Source organism: Ursus arctos, unplaced genomic scaffold (assembly GCF_023065955.2).
Source record: "Ursus arctos isolate Adak ecotype North America unplaced genomic scaffold, UrsArc2.0 scaffold_12, whole genome shotgun sequence".
Taxonomy (NCBI): domain Eukaryota; kingdom Metazoa; phylum Chordata; class Mammalia; order Carnivora; family Ursidae; genus Ursus; species Ursus arctos.
Window position 1 is genome coordinate 29043182 of NW_026622786.1, and position 24134 is coordinate 29067315.

General features: G+C 36.9%; 1 protein-coding gene and 1 pseudogene across 1 annotated transcript; one reads left to right on the forward strand and one right to left on the reverse strand.

Annotated features, from left to right (window-relative positions):
* Positions 1 to 4976: 4976 nt before the first annotated feature.
* LOC113254306 (eukaryotic translation initiation factor 2-alpha kinase 1-like) lies at positions 4977 to 5620 on the forward strand (annotated as a pseudogene).
* Positions 5621 to 6445: 825 nt separating this feature from the next.
* On the reverse strand, positions 6446 to 23512 carry DR1 (down-regulator of transcription 1). Its single transcript, XM_026497595.4, has 3 exons — positions 22559 to 23512; positions 14775 to 14938; positions 6446 to 8489 (listed from the first exon to the last, which is right to left on the reverse strand). Exons 1-3 carry the CDS (start codon positions 22776 to 22778, stop codon positions 8343 to 8345), a joined length of 531 nt encoding a protein of 176 aa, XP_026353380.1. The 5' UTR covers positions 22779 to 23512; the 3' UTR covers positions 6446 to 8342.
* Between the last annotated feature and the right edge of the window lie 622 nt (positions 23513 to 24134).

Here is a 24134-nt window from a genome sequence, read left to right on the forward strand (position 1 = left end):
TGTATGATTCAACTGCATATATAAACCTCAGGCTTATAGAACATACCTTATCCAGTGTAATACACCAAATAAATGTTTCTGAAATAAGTATCATTGTTGTCTCTTCTTATCTTAACTATACTACTATACCGTACTACATGGATCCTGGAAGTTTATTAATGACATAAATACGATGTTAATGGTATCTTTTATAGGCATAATAAAGGAAGCAAACTTATGAAAAGCATCTTGCATAACCAAACAATTCTGAGCCTGCCACATTTTCCTTTAGTAGTCAGAGGATCTTCAGCTGCCTTAACAGCAAGCACAGTTTCTTCTTCCATCACCAGATACATCCTTTCTAATACTATCACTTTCCCTCCACTCCCAATCCCCGGTAAAAAACCTCTCGAATACACTAAAATTTTTTTCTGGAAAATCTCCTTCTAGCTCCACTACTATATTTCACACCAGTGACAAATGAGTACTATTCATAAAAAGTATACAAAAGTATACAAAAAGTAGATAATATGAAATTGAAAGGAAATAGCCATGGACTATATTGTTTTCTACATCAACTACATTAAACATAAGATATAAGGTTCATAAAGTAAAATACTATATGTATCTATTACTTCTGATGGTATACCTGTGTTTACCAGTCTGCCACCCTGGATTATCAAGACCTAACTCTCAGAGGTAATGAGAACATGAAATAACACAGGTAAAGATCTAGTACAAAAGTATCCCCTTCATTCATGTCATATTTATCATATATTACAAACTATCTTAATATGTGCATTTGTACTATACTTCTTACCTTGTTTCGACTCTCAAAATATAGATCTCTGTGTTCAAAAAAACAAGCTTATTAGGGACCAGTATTTGTACACCTATGTCCCTAGCACCAATAATAGTCAAAAGGCGGAAGCTACTCATTCAACACTAAATGAATAAACAAAATGTGGCATATACATACAGAGGAATACTATTCAGCTGTAAAAAGTAATGAAGTTTTGATACATGTTACAACATGAACCTTCAAAGCATGATGCTAAATGAACTAAGTCAGACACAAAAAGGCAAATACTGTATGATTCCACTTATGTGAGGTACCTAGAATCACTGAATTCATTAGAAATAGAAAGCAAAACAGTGGTTACCAGTGGCTGCAGGGAGAGAAGAATGAGGAATCATTGTTTAATGGGTATTTTAGTGTGTGATAATGAAAACGTTCTGGAAATAGTGATGGTTGCACAATATCAATGTACTTAATGTCACTGAACTGAACTCTTAAAAATGACTAAAATAGTACGTTTTATATGCATATTTAACCACAATAAAAGCAATTAAAAATACTTGCTAAAAGATATATACTGTAAGGAGACAGTATACCTGATTTATCTTAAACTGGGTTTGGCGAGGATCTCTGGGTGAAAAGCATAAGCAGGTAGATTTTTAAGAACTGGACCAGCTTTCTAGGGGGTAAAGGGATCCGCAGATGTGAAGTCAAGAGCCACCTTCAAGATCTTACTTTCCTCAAAATATACTTTAATCCCAGGCCTATTCTCTCCAAAGCACCTTGCTTCTTTTTGTCTTTTTTGACTTACACACATGTTGCTTCCAAACAGAGGTTCAGTTTCAGTCTTTCCTCAGTACCCTATCCTAAAAGTAAAAGCCTTGATGTTGTAACGCAGTAGTTCTCAACAAGGGGTGATTTTGCACACTCCCCCAGAAACCTGGGGATGTCTGGAGGTATTTTGGGGTTGTCACAAGGGGTGAGGGGGTGCTACTGGCACCCAGTACATAGAAGCCAGAGATGCTGCTAAACTCCTCACAATGCACAGGACAGCCTCTCAACAAAGAATTGACTGACCCCAAATGCCAATAACGCCGAGGTTGAGAAATCCTAAATTCTAAGAGATTAAGAAATTCTAAGGTTCTACTAAGTTGCTTGATTTCTGGTAGGAACTGATAATAAGTTAAAAGTTGCCTTCTTTGCTTCCCTGCTTTCTCTTTTCATTTCTATCTTGTATAGGGAAAGAGCAAATTTAAGTACATATGTAAGAGTAGATCGTTTATTTTGAGGAAATAGGAGAAGGATCAGTGGTGATGCTTGGGGGGGGGGGGTGAAAGGATGCTATTTACACAGCCATTCTCTTCACCCTGGCTAATCCTACCCATGATATTCTATGCTGTGGGGCAAGGTAAAAAGTAGAAGGGGCCAAGGTGTTGGGGACAGAGAAGAAAAGAAACAAACACAGTCCAAGTGAAGCCAGTCGAAGGCAGTGTCTATGCTATCTGGATTAGATAATTCTTCCTGGTGGCCATTTGGGTATGAGGAAATATCTCTATTTCCAAAAAAAGTTATAAAACATTTTAATTCAATTAAAATGTAAATCATGTATTTTCCATAACTAAACATTCTATTTATAAACTCAACATACTATTTATGATTATCTAAAACTTGCATTTCTTCTGAGGAGCAATAATCTGAGTGCACAATACTACTGTGTAATAAGAACAAATACTTTTGCTTTTATTTTCATCTTGTGTGATATTAAATAACAACAGACCTGCTGTAGCAAATATAACTCATTTGGTAAAATTTAAGTATTTTGAGAAATTCACTAACATTGTCAGGCCTCTAGACCTTTAGAGTAATTCATTATAATGGTACATATTAAAATAGTGCCCTCTTAAAAGCCTTTGGAAAATTGACATACATACTAAAACCAAATATGTGCATACCCCAAGACCCAGCAATTCCACTCCCAGGTATATATTCAACAGAAGTGCATATATACAGTCACCAAAAGACATGTATAAGAATGTTCTCCACAGCATTATTCATAATAGCCAGGAACTAGAAATTCCTCAAATACCCATCAATGGTAGAAAGGAAAAATTTTGGATATAATAAAAATGGTTAAATTAATGAAATACTATTCAGCAGTGAGAATGAATGACTACAAACACATACATTATAACAAATCTCACTCAAGCAAGTTAAATAATGGCCTCCAAAGATATCTAGGATCTAACTCCAAGATCTGTGAATGTTACCTTATATGGCAAAAGAGGCTTTGCTGGTGTGATTAAATTAAGGATCTTGAAATGAGATTAACCTGGATCATCCAGGTGGGCCCTAAAGGTAGAGGCAGAGGAAGGTTAGACTATAGAAGAAGAGAAGGTGATGTGATGATGAAAGCAGAGGCTTTAATACCGAGTAAGGGGCTACAAAAACTACAGGCAGCTACTGGAAGCTGAAAAAAGGCAAGGAAACAGATGCTCCACTCACAACTTTCAGATTCAGGAGCCAGCCCTGCTGATAGCTGGACTTTGGCCTAATAAAAATAGTTTGGGACTTCTGATCTCCAGGACTGTAAGAGAATGAATTTGTGCTGTTTTAAGTCACTAAGTTTGTTTTAATTTATTACAGTGGCATCAGAAATCTAGTACACTCACAAATATAACAATGATCAAATAAAAGAGTACACTGGCGGGGTGGGGGGGGGTGCCTGGGTGGCTCAGTCAGTTAAGCAGCTGCCTTCAGCTCAGGTCATGATCTCGGGGTCCTGGAATCGAGCCCTGCATCAGGGCTGCGCTCAGCAGGGAGTCTGCTTCTCTCCCTCACTCTCTGCCCCTACTCCCACTCCCGTGCTCTCTCTCACTTTCTAAAATAAATAAATCTTTAAAAAACATTTTAAAGTAATCTCTACACCCCACGTGGGGCCTAAACTCACAACCCCAAGATCAAGAGTCACACGCTCTACTGACTGAGCCAGCCAGGCGCCCCAAGCTATTGCTCATTTAATGATGTCAGCTTAAGAGCTCCTCAGGATCCTTGTGAGGGTAATTCTCACATCCAGAAGATCAGATCAAGGGAAGCAGCTTTGAAGAACAAACTTCATGTTACTTAAGTGAATTACAACAGTTTGCCAACTCAGAGAAAGGTAAATACGAAAGAGTATACAAGATCAGGAATAAATTAGATGGTCAGTATTTTGCAATTAAAAAAATCCTGATTAAGGGTGCAACTAAACAGATTGCATGAAGGTACTATGGTAGGTGAAGGTGTTGGCAGGTCTTCAGTATCCTAACATTGTCAGGCCATCATAATGCTTGGATAGAACATGCTCAGGTGGTCCAAATGCAAGATAGAATTTCTACTCAGTTGCCACCTCTGGAAGTGAGCTCCAACCAGGAGGATGACAAAAATCAATATGACGTTAAAAATGATTAAAGTAACAGCTCATCCATTATCCTTGCCAAGGTCACTTTAGAAAAAGAAAAATCCTCGGGGCGCCTGGGTGGCACAGCGGTTAAGCGTCTGCCCTCGGCTCAGGGCGTGATCCCAGCGTTATGGGATCGAGCCCCACATCAGGCTCCTCTGCTATGAGCCTGCTTCTTTCTCTCCCACTCCCCCTGCTTGTATTCCCTCTCTCGCTGGCTGTCTCTATCTCTGTCTAATAAATAAATAAAATCTTAAAAAAAAAAAAAAAAGAAAAAGAAAAATCCTTAGGAGAATCTGGCACTGAAAATCAGACTAACAGATTGATGAACTATATCATCAATTTAGTCACAAAAGATGCCAGTGAATTTGAGTCATTCATTTTACTCCAAGAAAATAGCTTGGCTGATTTGTCTTCCAGATTGTTGAACATCAGCTGCCACTTAGGCATGATTGAGACTTAGAAGAGAATTTCACATCCATCGAGGAATATTCTGAAGAAAACGTAAAACTCGTTGGGGCAGACATCACCTGATGTTGCACATCCAGATCCAGCTGCGGGACTCTCTCTGTGGAACTGGATAGCTGAGAGAACCAAGCAGGGCCGGGAGTGTGGAGGCCAATCTGCATGTCCTTATGTTATGGCCAGTGTTGCAATAAAAATCTTTCAAGAACTGGAGGAAGGTGTGTTTTATATTCATAACATAAGAATAGAACCAAGCAGGGCCGGGAGTGTGGAGGCCAATCTGCATGTCCTTATGTTATGGCCAGTGTTGCAATAAAAATCTTTCAAGAACTGGAGGAAGGTGTGTTTTATATTCATAACATAAGAATAGTATACAGATATCTGAAGCCCAGAAATATTTTCCTCATGGCCCTGATCACCAAGTAAAAATAGGAGACTTTGGTCTGGCCTGCACAGACATCATACAGAACAACACAGACTGGATCAATAGACATGACAGGAGAACATCAACACAAACTTCCAGAGTAGGTACTTGTCTGTACACCCTTAACCTGAAGAGTTAGAAGTATGTGAGTGTGATGCCATGTGAGATATGTATAACTTGGGTGTGATCCTACCAGAGCTCTTTCAGCCATTTGGAACAGAAATGGAACAAGTACAAGTTTTAACAGGTTTAAGAACTGGTCAAATACTTGAATCCTTCAGTAAAACACAAGCCAAGTGTATCTAGCACTTAACCAGAAAGAATGCAACTCAGAGACTGTCTGCTCTGTTCAGCTGCCATCAAGTGAACTTTTCCAAAATTGTGGAAATGTTATTCTCACCCTACAAAGATACTAGAACAAGAAAAAGAAAAAAAAGAACTAAAGAAACAGCTAAGCCTCCTTTCTCAGGACAAAAGGGTTAAGGATGACATGGAAGATGGGAATGTGCCTGTCTAGCCTTAATTAGGCTCTATAAATGTGAAAGTTGTCTTAAACTCTTTAAGCCAGTCAAATGGAATGTAAATTTTCCATTTTTATTAGGTATACAGGGTAGAATACTTTTCTTTAGTAAGCCTGTACAAGACTTATTAAAATTGTAAAAGTTAAAAAAAAGAGTGTATTATTTATGATTGCATTTACATAAAATAAAAGGCAAAACTAATCTATGGTTTTAGAAAATAGTAGTTACTTCTGGGGAGGAAGAAGGTAGTGTTAAAATAGGGGCAAGAGGGGCTTCTGGGGTGTTCATACCGCTGTGTCTTGATCTGAGGGCCAATGACAGGATTACATTTAATTTGTCAAAACCCTCACTTATATACTCTTCTATATTTATGGTATATGCAGTTTTAAAAATTGGTAACTTTTCAACATTTATCAATCTGATAGGCTATTGAAAAAGACAGATATGTATTCAAAGAAGTGGGGAAAATATTTACTAAACAATAACTTTATTTCTCAAGAACCCTAAAGATTTGTTTCTCTCCCCACAAGGTTTTAAAAATCTCAACAACGGATGGTACAGTGACTTTTAAATGTTAAAAAATAAGCTAAAAGTAAAACACTGCTTAATTAGCTTTGTTATGCCTCGATCCTAGGACTGCAAATTACAAAAGTACAAGTAAAACCACATTTTCTGAATAATAACAATAAACAAAGGAGAAAGTCAGGTACTATATACCAAATGATCAAAATGTCTTCTGGGCCTAAGATTCTTGAAACTAGTAAAAATGTTAATAATAGACATTGCTGCTAATCTGTGTAGATTATTAAATGTAAAAACAATTTATAAAACACATCAGAATTTTATTGCTTGAAGAATACAGCATATGAAATCACAAGAATGTCAAAATGAAAAGTCACTAGGCTTCAAACATATAATACATTATCAGATGCAGTAAAATATTAATTAACCTGAACTCTGCATCAGGAAAAAAAAAGGTGTGGAAAAATGTCTAAGTTGTTTACTTAAGAAACAGATAATCTTAAAATAGAAAGTATTAGGATGTTACAATACAAATTAGAAAAGCCAACACTTATTAACTTATTATTTCTTAGACTAGACTACCTTTGGTACTTAAACTTTTAAAAGAACAACCCCTTCTATCTTGTCCAAAGCACTTCATGGATACAGTATCAACTTCAACTTAAAACATCCAGCAAAATTAACCTTTTCATGGCATGGGGGAAGTGTATTTAATAAATGTATGCTAATATTTCACATTTTCTAAAACTGCAAAATAAGATAATTAAGAAATCTAATACTTATAAACTTTACTTATTTAGCTCTTCAATTAAAATTGGAATCCCAGCAGCCACAATTTATCCTTGGGCTTGGTGAACATACAAATTTAAATGATTTGGCAACTGACATAGGAATTTACTTTATACTATCTTAAATGGCTTTTCCATTCTGTTTCCAAAATACAAACAATATGCCATTTCTTCAACTCACTGGATTCCTATAAAAATCACTACCATGCTTTATTTATTGGAAACAAAGTAAAGCTTCTCCCTTTTAATGAGTAGGTTGAAACTATTTACGTTTCATATAGGGCTGATCAGTTATGACACGCTTTCTTAAACAAAATAAAGCCAATCATTTTTAAAGCTATCACTCAATTATGATGGAGACAATGGTGCTATTTCAAAAGGAAGCATTGGACACTCTAGGCCATCTAGTCAAGAAAATGTAAAAGTAATGCTAAAAACAAACAATAAGTAAACTATAACTACAAGTTAAATTACAAAAAAATCCCTCTTTTACAGTAAGCATGCTTATTAACTTTCATTTCTTTCCCCCAGTAAAGGTTTGAATATTCATGAATCTCCATTAAACCAATGGAACCTAAGCAATTGTTTCACAAGGTCCAATAAACATGGATGGACTAAGCAAGTAATACTATTAACAATTATTGGAGTGAAGTAGTAAGAATCATGACAGTCCTCAAAATTGGGCAGTCTTTGAAATGTAATAGCATAGTTCAAGATGAATTATGCCATAATAAAACTGTAGTTTTTACCTCTACATAAAACAAAAACAAAATCAAAAACATAACCCACTGAATTTATACAACTATTGAACATACTCCTTCCTAGTTTTTGAATGTTTTGAGATTTTTTTAAACAAGTATATTTATCTGAGCATATATATTTACTGCATATATATATATATACTCATTTTAAAAGACAAAAAATTCAGATACTACAAAACTGAACTCTTTTGTTTTTTTATCAACCTGATCTAACATCTACTGCATCACATAACACCCTCCCCCCAATAATTTAAAATTCCCAATTTTTAGCTTAGTTAAAAGGGCAGAGGAAATGCAAATGCAGACTTAGAGTTTCTGTTTGTATAAATTTCACTGTATTTTATAAACGACATTTTCTGTAACACTGTTTATTGATCAAATAAAGGACTCACTGCTATCTAAAATTTCATAAACACCATTAAAAATTCGAAATTGATATTATACTGAACCTTAAATTTTCAATAGTTCAAAGAGACAGTTTTTACATGAATAGCACACAATAGATGAAACTTAACAACAGATTTCCCTAGAATACCAATGGCAAGTCCACCAAGATGCATACAAAATTACAGATAAGCATTTCTTTCACTGTTTTCTTGTGCAGGGAAAAACATTTATAGAGGAAATAGAAACTCAGCTGGTAAATTTCAGATATCATCATCATCTTCTTCATCCTGAGAAGATCCTGCCTGGTTAGATGCACTGGCTGTGGCAGCAGCAAGCTGTGCTTGCTGAGCAGCTTGCTGCATTTGAAGCCATTCCTGCTGGGCCAATTCTGCTTGTTGCTGTCTAGCCTAAACACCAAAAACATAAAAACAAATAATACATATTTTTTAAAACTCACAACATATACACTTTGGTTAAATATAAATTAAGCCAATTACAGACTTAATCATCAAATTTGGATATTTTCCAACCACTATATAACTGTTATACATCTGGAGAACATGAACTCTATAAGAAAATATAGATGACTGCCTCTCTGTCAACTAAGGACAGTTTCCAAAACTTGGAAACTTTAGACAGTCCCTTTTATGCCATATAATTCTATGACCTTTGGCTTAATAGAGTTGAAAAAGCTGGTAGAACAATCACAATGTCCTCTCTTTGGTTCTTTTCTCTGCTTCTCATTCCTTTTGTTTCACTTGATTCTTCTGTCCTCTCAACTTACAGTTAAATGTAAACATTTTTCAAACTAAAGATTCTTTCTGTGGTTAAAAAGTTGTCTAGTACAGTACCTCTAACTCTTAAGGAGAAGTACTATACATGAATGCAATAGCTACCTTGATGCTTGAGGGTTTTTTTAAAGATACTTATTTATTTGAGAGAGAGAGAAAAAAAAAGAGAGAGAGTGAACACACGGGACCCAAGCCAGGGAAGGAGTGGAGGGAGAAGGACAAGCATAAGCAGACTCTGCCCTGAGCACAGAGCCCAACGGGGGGGCTCTAACCCATGACCTGAGATCACGACCTGAGCCAAAATCAAGAGCTGGATGCTTAACCGACTGAGCCACCAGGCACCGATGTTTGAGTTTCTCACACAGTTCCGTATCCTATACATATATTTCTCCTCTGTCCCCCTCCCCATAAATACACACACTAGAGAAAAGGCACTTATCCAGGACTGAATTTAAGTGAGATAGTTAAAATTCATTCATCTGATATATATCCTCTCCAACAACCATCACAGAATTTTTAGAAACCGGGGCACCTGGCTGGCTCAGCCAGTAGAGCATGAGACTCTTGATCTCAGGGTCAGGAGTTCAAGCCCCACACTGGGCATGCAGCCTACTTAGAATAAGTAAATAGATAGATAAATAAATAAATAAAGCTTTGTTTTAAAGCTATATTCTCAATAAAGAATTTTAGAAACTAAGATATACACATATGCATTACACACGCTTTGCAACAGCTGAAGATCTTTCTCAATTTAATTTCATCTACTTACAGAAAAATCCCACCAAGAGGGAAAAAATGAATCTGTTCATGAAAAGAACATATATAATTGTCCATTGGATTCTACCAAAACAATGCTGTTTCTCCTTCTCTGTCTTTTCTCAGAATTGTTCCTTAAGCTTGGCTCATATCCTCCCCCTTCCTTTATGCATGGCTAATTCCTAGTTATCATTTAAAGTAGAAATTGGTCTTTCTTGACCCTTATAGGTCATACTGTATACTCTATTTTATATGCTATAATTCTCCATGCATTCCCACACCTATCTACTTTATTCTTTAATTATCTGAGCCTATTATCTTTTTTCTCCACTAGACCTGAGATAGAGACTATTTTCATACTCTTTGTTGCATTCCCAACACATAGGCCTCCAGTATTTTCTGAATGAATATTTTGTGGGGAAATCGTAATACTCAGCATAACTCTTACATTAAGATTTTACCATGTACATTCCTAACTTTCCTTAATAATCTGTCATGAATTTATTATCCAAAATTTTCTAGAGGAGAATTCTAATCAGGCCATTATTATACTTAAAAAAAAAAATCACCTGTTACCAATTAAGTTCAATTTCTCAGCCTAGAGTTAAAGGTCTCCAAATTACTGCGTGCCCCAACCTATCTCCCAAATTAACTTTTGCTATACTTGGTACTCCAAAAAAACTTAGAACGTAAAATATTTCCCAGATACACCATACCCTCCCATTTTCGCTATCTTAACTCACGCTGATGTTCATTCTATTTGAAATTTCTTAATTTTCACCCACCAAAATTCCACTCTTCCTCCAAATCAAACTGAAATATTATTTTCTCTATTAAGTTCTTTCCTGATTCCTGTCATTCAGGATCTAATCAGGAGATAGAAGTCACACTAGTTAGGGGAACAGAGAGAAAAAAATATAAAGGATTGTTAAACAAGTATAAAGTTGGTAACTAGGTCATTGAAAAGGCAAGAAAAGAACACTAAGACATCATGCAACTGGTAACTGTCAAAACCAGCCACCAACCCTAAAACTGGCACAACAAAAGAAGAGGCTGGAATTTTTGAAACTTAGAAGCTTACAGGAAGAATCCATGGAACTGAAACTCAGTCCTCTGAAGAAGGGGCATAGATTGGCTGGTAAAAGCATCTCTGAGTTTGGCAGAGGGCCCCAATGTTTGAGACCCACATTCCTGAGGAAGAGGGTGAATGTTTAGGCTGGTTCTGTAAGTATTAAAGAAACTGCAAACTGGATTCAGGTCCTGCTACAGGAAAAAAAACTGATGCAGCCAGGGTGAAGAAACACTGGTAGGTTGTTCGAAGAAGCTTGAGGCCAATAGGAAGTAAAAGAAAGGAGGCCAATAGGAAGTAAAAGAAAGGAGCCCAAGTGCTGCCTTCCTCCTCCAGCTGGACAATCTTCCTCCAGAACCCCTACTGGCAGCAGAGTCTATAATGAAGTCCAAAAGAAAAGCAGAAATCAAAGCATAGAAAGGTGGGTTTCAGGCTAAGAAAACTGTTTAGTAACTGGCACATGATGTCTTTTTCTTTTTAAAACTTTATTTAAATATCATTATGCTTACAAAAATACACTCATATTGGGTAACAGAACGCAATGTAAGTTTAACTTATTCTACTCAATTTGGACCAAAAACTTAGTATATAGTTTAAGCTTCAAAGAAAAACAAAAAAAAAGGATTTGCAATTTGGTTTTTCACCTACTACAAGTGTATATAAAAGATTCTCCATCAAATGCTACAACAAAACATTGTAATGTTTCATGCCAGTTCACAAAGTTCAATCACTAATGGATGTTGAAAAGGGTGGGGAAAGCCTATGTACACATGTGAAAGTGTAAAAGCTATCCAATTTATTTTTTTTAAGATTTTATTTATTTATTTGTCAGAGAGAGAGAGCATAAGCAGGGGGAGTGGCAGGCAGAGGGAGAAGCAAGCTCCCCACTGAGCAAGGAGCCCGATGTGGAACTCCTGAGCCGAAGGCAGACACTTAACCGACTGACCGACCCAGGCATCCCAAAAGCTATCCAATTTAGTTAATACTGCACGCAGATCACAAATCTACACAAATTAAGATTCAGATAATTTCTTGAATCTGAATTAACAATATCAGCTCAGTTCATCTGCTGAGATCAACAAGAAAATTGCATACTAGCTGTTTTTTTTGTTATGCAAAAAAGAAAATTAAGTTTCTTCCCCAGCTTTTTAGTCCAGAACTGATTTTATACTACAGGCAAAGTATTCCTTCCATTGTCAACATTCATGAGACATGTGAGGAAGTTGCGGCTTGGGTTTAAATTTGTATTAGCACTCACATGCAAGATAATTGGCACACTCTTACACTGCCAAAATCTAATGTGATGTCTCCATACTTGGGATCTCTTTATACGTTGCTCATGGAACAGTCAGCCTCATATTACAGCTGTTAGTGTACCTATATCATACTTCTCCTACAAGACAAAAACTTTTTTTGTTTAGGAAATCAGAAGCCAGACATTCTAATCACTACTTTCATCCATCTTTATTAAAAAAGCATGGAAAATAGTTATTCTAATATACAAGCATATTTACTTTTATGGCAGGAATACCTGGAGTGTAAAACAGACTAAGAGTGCTTCATGAAAAACATTTTTTAAGAGTCCGTAATGGGGCACCTGGGTGGCTCAGTCGGTTAAACACCTGTCTTTGGCCCAGGTCATGATCCCAGGGTCCTGGGATGGAGTTCTGCATCAGTGTCCCTGCTCAGCGGGGAGTCCGCTTCTCCCTCTCCCTCTGCCCTTCCCCCCTCCCCCCATAGATGAGGGAAAAAAAAAGGGAGATAAGGAAGAGGAAAAAACAGATGACAAGGATAGAAAAGTAAAGACGGATTTGGCAGGCAGGCAGGCAGGCAGGCAGGCAGACAGGCAATTATTTCTTTCATTTTTCTTTTTGCCCTGGAAAGGATAAGGCATGTTCCACTTAAAAGTTTCAAAATAAATTTAAGCAGACAAAACGGTGGCTAGAACATTAGCATGGTAATGTAGAAAGAGCAAGTTTTGGAGTCAGAAGACATGAGTTTTGAATTTAGACTCCCACACTTCCTAACTATATGAACTTACTTGTTTTATTTGTTTAACTCAATCCTTTCCAGTAAACTACGTTTCAGAATAGCAAGAACCATGTCTCTTTTGTATACTACTATAAGCCTAGCATTTAGCACTATCTCTGGTAAGTAGTGAGAACTTCAGTAATTACCAGTAGAACAAATGAATGAATGATCTCATGCAAGTTTCTCCATCTCTGAATGTTTCTTAATGTGTAAATGGGTATAATAAAATTTACATTTATTTATTTTATTCATATTTATAAAGACTCTGCAAAGTATATAAAGCATCTAGCAGAGAATCTTTTTCCTTTCATCAAATATCTAATTTGGGGGGCACCTGGATGGCTCAGTCAGTTAAGAATCTGACTCTTGATTTCGGCTCAGGTCATGATTTCAGGGTTGTGAAAACGAGCCCTGAGTCTGGCTCCGCACTGTCATGGAGCCTGTTTAAGATTCTCTCTCTCCCTCCCCCTCTGCCCCTACCTCCCCTCTCTCCTTCTCTTAAAAAAAACAAAAATCTAATTTGGAACTCTCTGTGTGATCTGCAATAGCAGAGAATCAATAAATAATAGCCATTATTTTTTTAATCACCTTTCTTAGTAACCTCATATTCATATGGATTATAAATTGTTTGCTTGTGTTCACGCCTGCTTCAAAAGCTTTTAGTAACTCTTTAGTACTTATCTTGTAGGTTGTTGTAAGGATTAAAAAAAATACTGGTAAATTACTTAGCAACATGATTAACACATGGTTAGAACTCAATAAATGTTAGTAAACTTTTATTTTTCTTATTAGTTTAAATGGTTTCTAATACCTAGTACCTCACAACACTTAAAATTCAAATGTTTTTTGATTCAAACCCAACTGATTGTTATTACTACACAGAGATCAGGTATGGTGCCAATCTGGAAGAGATTACCTAAAATGATACTTCCCAGTGTTAATGGTAACTATAATAACTAGTAGGAAATCTCACCTCTTCTATTCAACCCAAAACTGCCTTACAATTTCAAAGGAGAGGCCAAAACTTAGTGGGGAAAAAAAGAATTTCATCCTCTTCCTTCCCTTTTTTTTTTAAAGAGGAATATTAAAAAATAAAATAAAGTAAAAAAATAAAATAGAGGAATATTAGTACTTGGTGCTAATCCTTCACAAACTGGTAATCAGAACTTCAATAAGAAAAAAAAAGTTTTCTCCCTTTCTCTGTTCTACTAGCCCTTCAATATTTTTTAGGATTAGAATGTTTGTTTATTATTTTTTAAAGATTTTATTTATTTGAGAGAGAGCTCGCACAAAGCAGGGGGAGTGGTAGGCAGAGGGAGAAGCAGGCTCCCCACTGAGCATGGAGCCTGATGTGGGACTAGATCCCAGAACCCTGGGATCATGACCTGAGCCAAAGGCAGATGCTTAACCAACTGAGCCACCCAGGCATCCCTAGAATGTTTTAAAGGTGTGTTAAAAAATTTAACCAGGGTGACGGGCATTAAGGAAGACACGTGATGTGATGAACACTGGGTTTTATATGCAACTAATGATTTACTGAACTCTACATCTGAAACGAATGATGTACTATATGTTGGCTAACTGAATTTAAATTTTAAAAATTTAACTATAAAATAGATGTTTATCAAATTCTCCTCATATGCCACTCATTATAAAATATGATATAGTATTTTCTCACCAGTCCATCATTTTAAATTTTAAGAATATTTAGGTATACTCTGCATGCTTTTAAGTGGGTATTTTGTTTGGGAAAAAAAAAAAAAACACCCATCAAAGTAAGATCTCAGTAGTTATTTGGAGTTATTCTCCTTAGAAAACAGGTTGCTACAAATATTTACTTTTATATGAAATAAACAACTGGGCAAACAGAGTCAAATCAGTTAGTTAGATGTAGACATCAGACTCAACGATCAAACAATCAGCCACAGAAAGAAAATCCTCTAGGTATGTATGTTGATTTAGGAAATGATTTCAGAAACCAGTATGATTTCTGTTAGCAAACAGGGTAGGATTCAGATGAAAATAATTTAAAATGCATTACTTACTTTTGCAAATAACTCTTGTTGCTGTCTTAATAATTCTTCTTCAGGAATGCCAAGGTTTTCCAAACGAGAACTGGCCTTTCTTCTTTTTAACGCTACAGTCTTGCACTCTTGTAAGACTTCCTTTACTTCACTGATGTAAGAGCCAAAGCCCAAACTTTCTAGTGCTAGGGAAATGAAAATAGGAAAACATGAAAGAGTAATAAAATTTACTCTTTCCCCCATCTTCGGAACATTAAACTTTTGTGGGGTATTTTTTGGAGGGGGAGGAGGTTGCTGTTGCTGTCTTATAATAATTTTACCCATTTTATAGTTGCAAAGCAACTATCTGAATGGCTAAATCCATTTTATCAACTTTTTTTTTTTTTTTTTTTGAGAGGCAGGACTGGTATCTAGGCACCCCAGTCTAGTATTTTTTTTTTCAACTTTCTTAATATTAAATTGCAAATTAGGTAAAACTTGAAGAACACTTAACAGCATAGGCCTTTCCTTTTCCTTTTCTTTCTTATTTTTTAAAAACCAAAGCATTTCCTGTGAGAAAAAAAAGTCAAATGTAAGAACATGTGCTTTTATTAAGAAAACGTTTTTCCTATACCACTTATAGTAAATCAAACATCATTAACTCACTTTTTCAAAGAAGACAAAAAAAGGAAATATTTGGAATCTATCTGTTAATAACATATTTTGTGCCATTTGGCTTAGGAAAAGTAGGCTGGTAACACATGTTCTAAGTTTCAGTAGGACAGGATGAAAGAATAGATAAGTTCTTTTGTACAATATATCAACAGAAAACTATTTTTAGCAAAGACACTCAAACTGCCAAGTTTAAGAAATACTGGTGAAAAAAACTTATGAAATTCAGCATTTATATTCAGCCAACAAGTTTCCCTTGAAAATAAAACTTAACAGGAAGCACTATGAAAACATTTCAAGTGATGTGGCAGAAAACTGGGATAAAGGAAGACTATAAGGATAGAAGCATTAACAAAAACTTCTCTCTCCCTTTATTTTTTCATATTTAGAAAGAAAGTTTTACAATAATGCACTTTCTAAATGCCTTCTGTAATCAAGACAAAGCATTAAGTTTCCTTTTGGCTCACAGTAAATAAAATTGTATTTTATAGTTTTCTGTTGATATCCCCAAAGGCATTTTTGTTTTCTGACCCAATGATGAAATATAGGTGGTGAAAAAACATAGTAAATGAACTTAGTACAACTTGAATTTTAATTATATTAACTTATTGCCCCTCTTCGCCCCCCCCCCCAAAAAAACTTCAGTACTGCATTACTCTGAGTTCTGTATATCAAATTAACCACCACATAATTTTTGGCCTCAAGGAGCTTGAGGTATAGTGGAAAATTAAGTGAAGATTAGGCAACTTATGCTTTTTACTTGAACTGACAGACGGATTATTAAGTGTCAATAATAGAAGCCAAGGTTTTTCTCTTTTTTTAAAGGCATGAACATAATAGTATATTTTCAGTAATACTGGCTGGAGACAGTACCAAAAGAAAACAAAAATGGCTATGGTTTCCTCCCACATCCTGAAGAAAGTCTTATTTCCTTGGTGTACACCAAGTTTCTACACCAAGGATGTAGCCCCACCTACCATTCCAGTTTTATTTCTGCCATTAAATCCCTGCATACTTATGCTAAATCTAACAGCTCAATGTTTCCCAGAAGACATCAGTTTCCCACATTAATACTGATGGTAATGCATTCATGGCTCAAATCAAACTGCATCTTCAAATTAAGCTTGCCTGATCCTCCTAGACAGAAGTAATCTCCCCCCCTTGTAAAATCAGATAGTTATCTTAGAATTTGAAATTTGGCTGTCAATATATTCATATAACCTTGGATGTATATCTCTAAGCTTCAGTTTTCCTTCTCTGAGAATAGTATCTATTTCATATCTTCCTAAAACATATGCAGTATAGTGGTTATGCATGCAGGCCCTAAGGCTGCCAGAGACTGATCCCAGTTCTGCCTCATCTCAGCTGTGTGACCCTAGATAAGTTCCTTCACCTGTGCCTCTAAAACAAGAATAACAGTACCTACATCTCATCAGATCAGGTTACTGTGAAGGATAAATGAATATAAACAAAGAGCTTAGAACAGAGGATGGCCCACAGAATAAGCAAAATAAAGTACTCACTATTATATTTTTATTATTTTTGTATTGTGAGAATCAACAAGTAATCTAAGGCATTTAACAGTGTCTAGCACGTAAGATTCGCTTAACCACTTGGACTATGTATTATTCATCTTTATTTTTTGTCTTACATTTACAAGAGTGCCCTACTAAAAAATAATTAATTAATTAAAAAATTAAAAGAGTGCCCTGAGAAGTGTACAGGACCTAAACAAATACAGAGATATGCATTATCACACTAAATTCAAGTTGAGTAAATATATTTGTAATATAAAATATTAAATTTATAAAATTAACAAATTAACACAATGGAGACAACTCTTCAAAATATCATTAATTACTAGACTAGACATCAAAAAAAAAAAAAAAAAAACCAATCCAAACTACGTTTAACCATGGATGGCTTGAGTTAAAAATTAAAAAGAAACAACTCACCTTTAAAAAACATCTAAGGTTGAGAGCACTGCTTTCAAAAAATTTGCAAGTGAATCCAAGGTTAATATTTAATATTATTCAAAGAGCTTCCATATACAAATCTGTACTATCAATAAAATGTCTCAACAGGAAGAGCCATAACTTTAATTTCAAAAACTACATTGACTTTAATACAAATTTTAAATACATTTTGGCTAACAGATAGCCATGAGTGGTTATAGTATCTTCTAAACAAGGAGATATTTTACATCATTTGTTGCCATGTAGTAATAATCATTCCCATTTTACACAAAGGAGAATCTTAAAGGATAAGGGAAATGACTTATAAGCAGGGCCATCGTTTGCAGTGGTGTAGGTTATTCAGTGCACAACAGTGCCATAACTAAGGAGGGCCATTCCTACTGTAAACACGGATTTGTATGTTTATTATGGCACTTTTCTGGCAGATGGTAGTAAAGGTTTTTAAGGAAAAAGTGTCTTTTTCTAGTTTGTGTAAAGAGACTTAATGGACTGTTATGGCCCTGGCTCTAGGGATCTCAGAGTAAAAGCCAGAAAAGAAAAATTAAAAAAAAAAAAAAAATTGTGGGTAAAACACATACATCACTTGCTCCTCAGAGGTTTGTCTGCTACCCTCTCCCCATGTATTTTAAAACTATACCCAGAAAAGTGCATGGTATATTAGGGGAAAAAAATACTTGGCACATTTTTCAATTTGAAAGACAGATGTTAACAAGACAACCACTTGGAAAAAAAAAAAAAAGTAAAACTTCAACCCAGCAACAATAATATAGTCTTTTCTTATTTTACAAAAGTGATATAATCTTACAAAGTTTTGTTATAACAAGACTTTGTGAGACTTACTTTGTACTTCAAATGTACAATGCAGGTTTTTCATTAAAAAATTAAAATACATAAAATAGCGTTCTCAAATTTCTCTATTTTCTTTTGTTTATATGTTAAGGGAAGGGGGGATGATGTACTTCACTTAAATATATTAAGAGGATAATATAGGCCAATGTGACTTCTTGGCTCATTAGCCTGGCAAAGGTTTCCGAAGACCCTTAACCATGTCCTCTATGGATCACTATTCCTGGGAATCTGGGACAACGACGAGAGACTGATGGCAGAGCAGGAACCAAGTATCATCCATCTTTCTATCCTGAGCAGTATCTAATACAGTACCAAGTACCTAGTAGTATTCAAGTTATTGTTGGGTGGCAGAAGGAAAATAAAAACGAAAGATATATCAGTTTTAAGGAAAATAATAAAATCCTAACTTGAAAAGAACTTGATTATGCGATAAATGGTACAATGCCATATACAATGTGTCCCCTTGGGAAAAAATGAGTATGCATGATTATTTAGGTAATACAGTATCATTCTCATTACAACTTCTCTGCAATCACTCAGATTCTCTGATTTAAAAACTACTTCACATCCAGTTTCTAAAATAGACTGTGGTTTAGACTTCAGAGCAGATCTACTCAAACTGTGGTCCATGGACTTATGCCAGAATTGCCTATAATGGTCTGTGATGGGTTAAGTATGAAAATCAAAGTAAGCATTTTGGAAACTTCACAGCAAAACTGTAACTACATGGGGTGATGAATGTGTTAGCTAACCTTACTGTGGTATCATTTCACAATATATACATATATCAAATCATTATGTTGTACACCTTAACCTTACACAATGTTACGTTAATTATATCTCAATAAAGCTGAGGGAAAAAAAAGAACCTTCATAGCAACTTGATGGTAATTTTATGTCCACTGAATCTAACAAAAAAAATTGAACTTTTATTTACGTCTTTTTTAAATTTTGTTTTTCTAGTGATTTGTTTTTATTGTGTTTTACAAAAGTACCAGCATGAGAGGGACTGGAATTTTAAAAAATCCTTCAACATAGATATTGAGGAGCAACTCAATTGTTAAAGAAGCAAATCTTCAGAGACTTTTTCAAACTTTCACTACTTTCAGTTACTATTGTTATAAATATGACGGGGGGATTTAGCAGGAGATTAAAAATGCAAAAAAAGTAATATCACTTAAAATAGCCTTACTTACCCTTTGGCTTAACAAACGGCATCATGCTGGAAGGTTAAACATAACAGACTTCCAGCTTTATGTTTCAGTCAGTAGCATTACACATTTAAAAAATTATTATTTATTACAGCATATCATGTAAGGTTCTCAACCTCAACTGATTCTCAATAATTGCAAGTAATACCTGAAACAATGAGGTATTATTTATACATAAATGGGGAAACCTTTAACAGATTTGCATAAGGCCAAAGACTTTCCAGTGTAGAACTTGCACTCTTAACTCTCAATGTTAGTTCTTTCCATAATACAACAGACTATGTTAAAATTCATTTAAGAATATGTGTTCACAGGGGTGCCTGGGTGGCTCAGTCAGTTAAGCATCCGACTTTCCATTTCAGCTCAGGTCATGATCTCAGGCTCCTGAGTCAAGACCCAGGATGGGGCTTAAGATTCTCTCTCTCCCTCGGCCCCCCTCCCCCACAAACTCTCTCTCTAAAATAAATACATCTTAAAAAAAAAAAAAAGAATATGTGTTCAGAGAAACCAGCAATGATATAAAAAGGAACACCTTTTATAGCTTAGAACCCTTTTGTGTATCTGTGATCTTCAATACCAAGTTCACTTTCTTTAAAATATTCATAACATTAAGAAATTTTTTAGAAATGTAACTATTTCAAAGATTTACTGGCAATAAAATTATTTCGACTTTAGTAACTTGCATTCTACAGAACTGCCTCAAATGCTTAATTTGCTCTGACAAGGTAAAGCAAAGTAGCAAGTGAAAAAGTGACATGTCCTGAAGCAAGATCTAGTTCATTAAACTTATTACTAGAAAATCTGAACTTCAACATGTGAGAGTCATACAACTTTAAATACACATTATTATTCCATTTAGATAGAGCCTACGTACCAAAATAATCAATGCTTACCGAAAGCATAAAAAATGTCATATCTACCATGATTTAGCAAACTTTCCAGAACTAACCTGTAAAAACACATTTTAAATACCTATAAAAAATACACGCCTTAAGAATTCTTTTTTAAAATGTAACCACTCAAGACAAAAATTCTTTAAAATGATTAAGCACTGTGAGATTAATACAAGATTATAAATATATAAATTTTATTCCCCTAACTGGAGAGAATTGGGGGCAAAAATGGTAGGTCCTTATCTATTTAACGACAGCAATGTTACCAAAAAAACCGGGTAAATTTTTAAGAGTATAACAGGCCAATGGATGATTTATTTTTTCCCCAATGAATGATTTTTTAAAAAGTTAATCAATCATCCTCAGTACATAAAGGAAAATGCTTTCACTGGAACTTTCTGACTCACACCTTAAACTGAATTTAGCATATTCCAAAGTTGAGCTATTTAGCATACTGTACACTACAGCTGCACTTTTATTCCATCATGTCAATCAGAAATCTAAATATATCCTAGAAAAGAATAAACTACCCAAGAAGACAGATTGTAATGTGTTATTAGATTTTTGGAATGATCCCCTCTTTTGGGTTGTAAACAAATGTTTAGGCAGATCCTTTAGAAATCTGGTGCAATTTTCATTAGAAAGGCAATGTTGATAAAAGATTCTTTTTCTTTTTTATGAGTTGTAAAAGGAAACTGTAGCTATCTGTGTTGGATAATTTGTGTTGGAAAGACTTAGGACAATTGTACATATAATGTAAAAATAAAACACGAGACAAAAAATAGAGAACTTGACTTTTGCCAGAATATTCAGCACACCGAACAAATAGAAAAAAATACTAGCTTTAAAATCAAATATGGTTTTTCCTAGAGATTTTTTTTCCTCCTCCTGTACTGAAATGGAAATAGCAGAGTATATTTAAATCTACCTTCCACACATCATTAAGGACCACAAATGAATCATTTAATTCTTTTGTCAACATTGACAGTAAAATATTGGATATAGTGAATACGAGATGTGTTCTCTACTTCAGAATAACAGACAAGTCACCATTAAAAAGTTAAATTATAAAAAATAAAATGGTAGACAACTGCCTGCCTACTAAAATGATTAAAATTAGTCACGATGTTTTGACTTCAAAAGCAATTGTTAGAATTTTATAAAAGACAAATTGTCACCTCAAATTGAACACAACTTTTTTATAACAGTATATGTAAGTGCTCTCAAAACATTAGGACTAATAAATATGTCTCCCTATGCCTGAAACAAACCAACAGAATGTGGTCCCCCCAAAACCCTACTACTGGACGAAATCCTCTCCAAGAAACGGTTGAAACTTTCAGAAATGCTGTTCAATAAACGCTTAAGTGTATACATCCAAATGGGAATGGCAGCAGGAAAGGACAGGGAAATGTTCCATGAAAAAAACCTCTTACAACCTTTCAACCCAAGCTTTAAAAATTTATCTCCACAGAGCAAAGCTCGCAAAAGAAAAACCAAGAAAGAGAGAAAGAGAGAAAAAAGGAAAGAGGGAAGAAGGAAGAAGGATAAAGATCATCCGCCCTTTTCTTACAGAATAGAACTGGAGAGTTTTACTAACTTGATGAATGGTAGGACCACTGAACCATTTTTAAAGCAGAAAATATACTGTCTGTATTCAACATCACCAAACTTTACAACGTTGAATACACTTATGTATGAATTTTTTTACTCATGTGTTCAAAAAATTTATCTTTTCCTCTACATTGGTAAAAAGGTCGGGTGGGGAAAGGGTGCTGCCTCCACTCATGCTTCAAGTTCCTGTCTGAATTTTCACTTTCCAAAGGAGAACTCTGGGTTCCTTTCTCAGTTGTCATGATCGAGGTTCCACTTTAGGCAGACAACGTCTCAGTTGTCACGTCTAGGTTCAACTTTAGGCAGGCAAAATTCTTGTTGCGTGGGCTCACCTGGCCGTCAACTGAGAGGCAACTAATACTTGATCTTTGGAGGATGTGAGCTGACCTAAACGCATGCAATCCTTACTCGTATTCGCTAGATGAGAAGCACCACCACGAGAACACTACACAGTTTTCTTAAGGCACCGGCTGCTTCCATGCCCGCGTGGCTTTTTCGTCTGCCAGTACTTATCAGGGTAGAGGAATGAAGGCTTTGACATGAACAGGACACGCGACTGGCCGCCTGTCCCCCGACCCTCATTTAAACAAAACCCCACACCTACCGCTTACCTTGTATGACGTGCTCGGGTGAGATGGTCTTCTTTTCCGATTTGTTGCAAATCTCATTGGCTTCAGAAGATATAAGGTGAATGAATTCAGTGCAGCAGTTCACCACCAGCTCCCGGGCATCGTTGGCCACCCGGACGTTGGGGAGAGTCTCTTTGATCATCTTATTGATAGCAGCTCTGGGTATAGTGAGATCATCGTCGTTGCCAGATGAGGAAGCCATCGTATCGCCCTCTCTCGCGCGCCCCGACTTTTAAAAACTCCCCAGCTCTGGTCCACTATTCCGCGAAGATTTTTCAAAAGGCTGCCCTCAAAAGTGTGATCCCAGGAGCGCGAAGAGGAGAGGGTGCAGAAAATGAAGGGGGTGGGGGGTGGGGAGGAGCCGGTTCGTGAGCGTGGGGAACACCCGTGTGAGAGATTTAGGGCGAGACTGGGAAGGAGGTCGGGGGGCTGAGGACTACGGGGACAGCACTGCCCAGGTCGGAGAGGAGAAAGCAAAGGTGGTCCGGAAATTTGAGCACTGGGGAACCACCTTCGTGTTCCCTGAGAAGAGCGGGCGCTGTCGCCTAACCGGTCCCCAACCGCGCCGGAGCAGAGGCAAGGTCCAGGGGCACTGGCCTCACCGCCGTACCGGGCGGACACCCAGCGGGCTTGGCTCTAAAGAGCCGGAGCCCCCGCTGCCGCCGCCGCCAGCAGCCGCTGCCGCCGCCTCTGCCAAACCATCCTTCAGACACCCGCGCCGCCGCCTCACAACATGTCGGCCGCGGCCGCTGCTGGAACCGTGGCGGCCGCCTGGGAACGAATACGGACAGAGCCGGGCACAAGGGGAGCGACAGTAGCAGCCGCCGTGGCCGTTTAGCCCGAACGCAGATCGTGGAAGCCGAAGCCTCAGCAACGGTGGTCCCTCCAGAGGCCAAGGAAGAAGGTTTGCTGGAAGCCTCTCCCGACACCCTTTGCGCTACCGGAAGCCTCACCCCCCCTCATCCCCCCTCCCTCGCAGACCGACTTCCGGGTGTGGCTACAGCCCTTCCCCCACCCGCCCCGGAGAGAACCGTGCGTCCTCGCCGCCAGCCGCTTCCGCTTGCCATCGCCTCGGCACGCGCCTCAGAATCCCAACCCCTTCGCTGGGACCGCAGCCCAGCGAGGGCGCGCCTCGTGGTACCGGAGATCCCCTCAGCACGCACTTGCTCTCGGGCTGAGGCGTCAGACTTGGGATGGGGCGAGGGTGGGTCCCATCTACCGTCTCAACCAGCTGAGGCCTCGAAACCCTCTCCCAGCCTTGTTTGAAGACGCAGGAGCACTGGTTTTCGTCTGACGAACTCTCTTTGCTATCCTTTAAGAAGCCCAAATTGGGATTTAAAGAAAGAGGCCTGGGTTCAGGAATGAGATGGGGAAAGCAGAACGTTGTGTGCCTCTCTCCATCGTCCGAAAGAAAGGCTTTTGATGGTATCTGATAGACGTTCGAATCAAAGGTCTTCGTGGTCCTTTACCCATTTCCTTGTTTTATGGGAAATGAAACATTCAGAGAAGTGACTTGCTAATAACTAAGCCAGAAACTGGAAGTAAGAGCCAGCGTAGT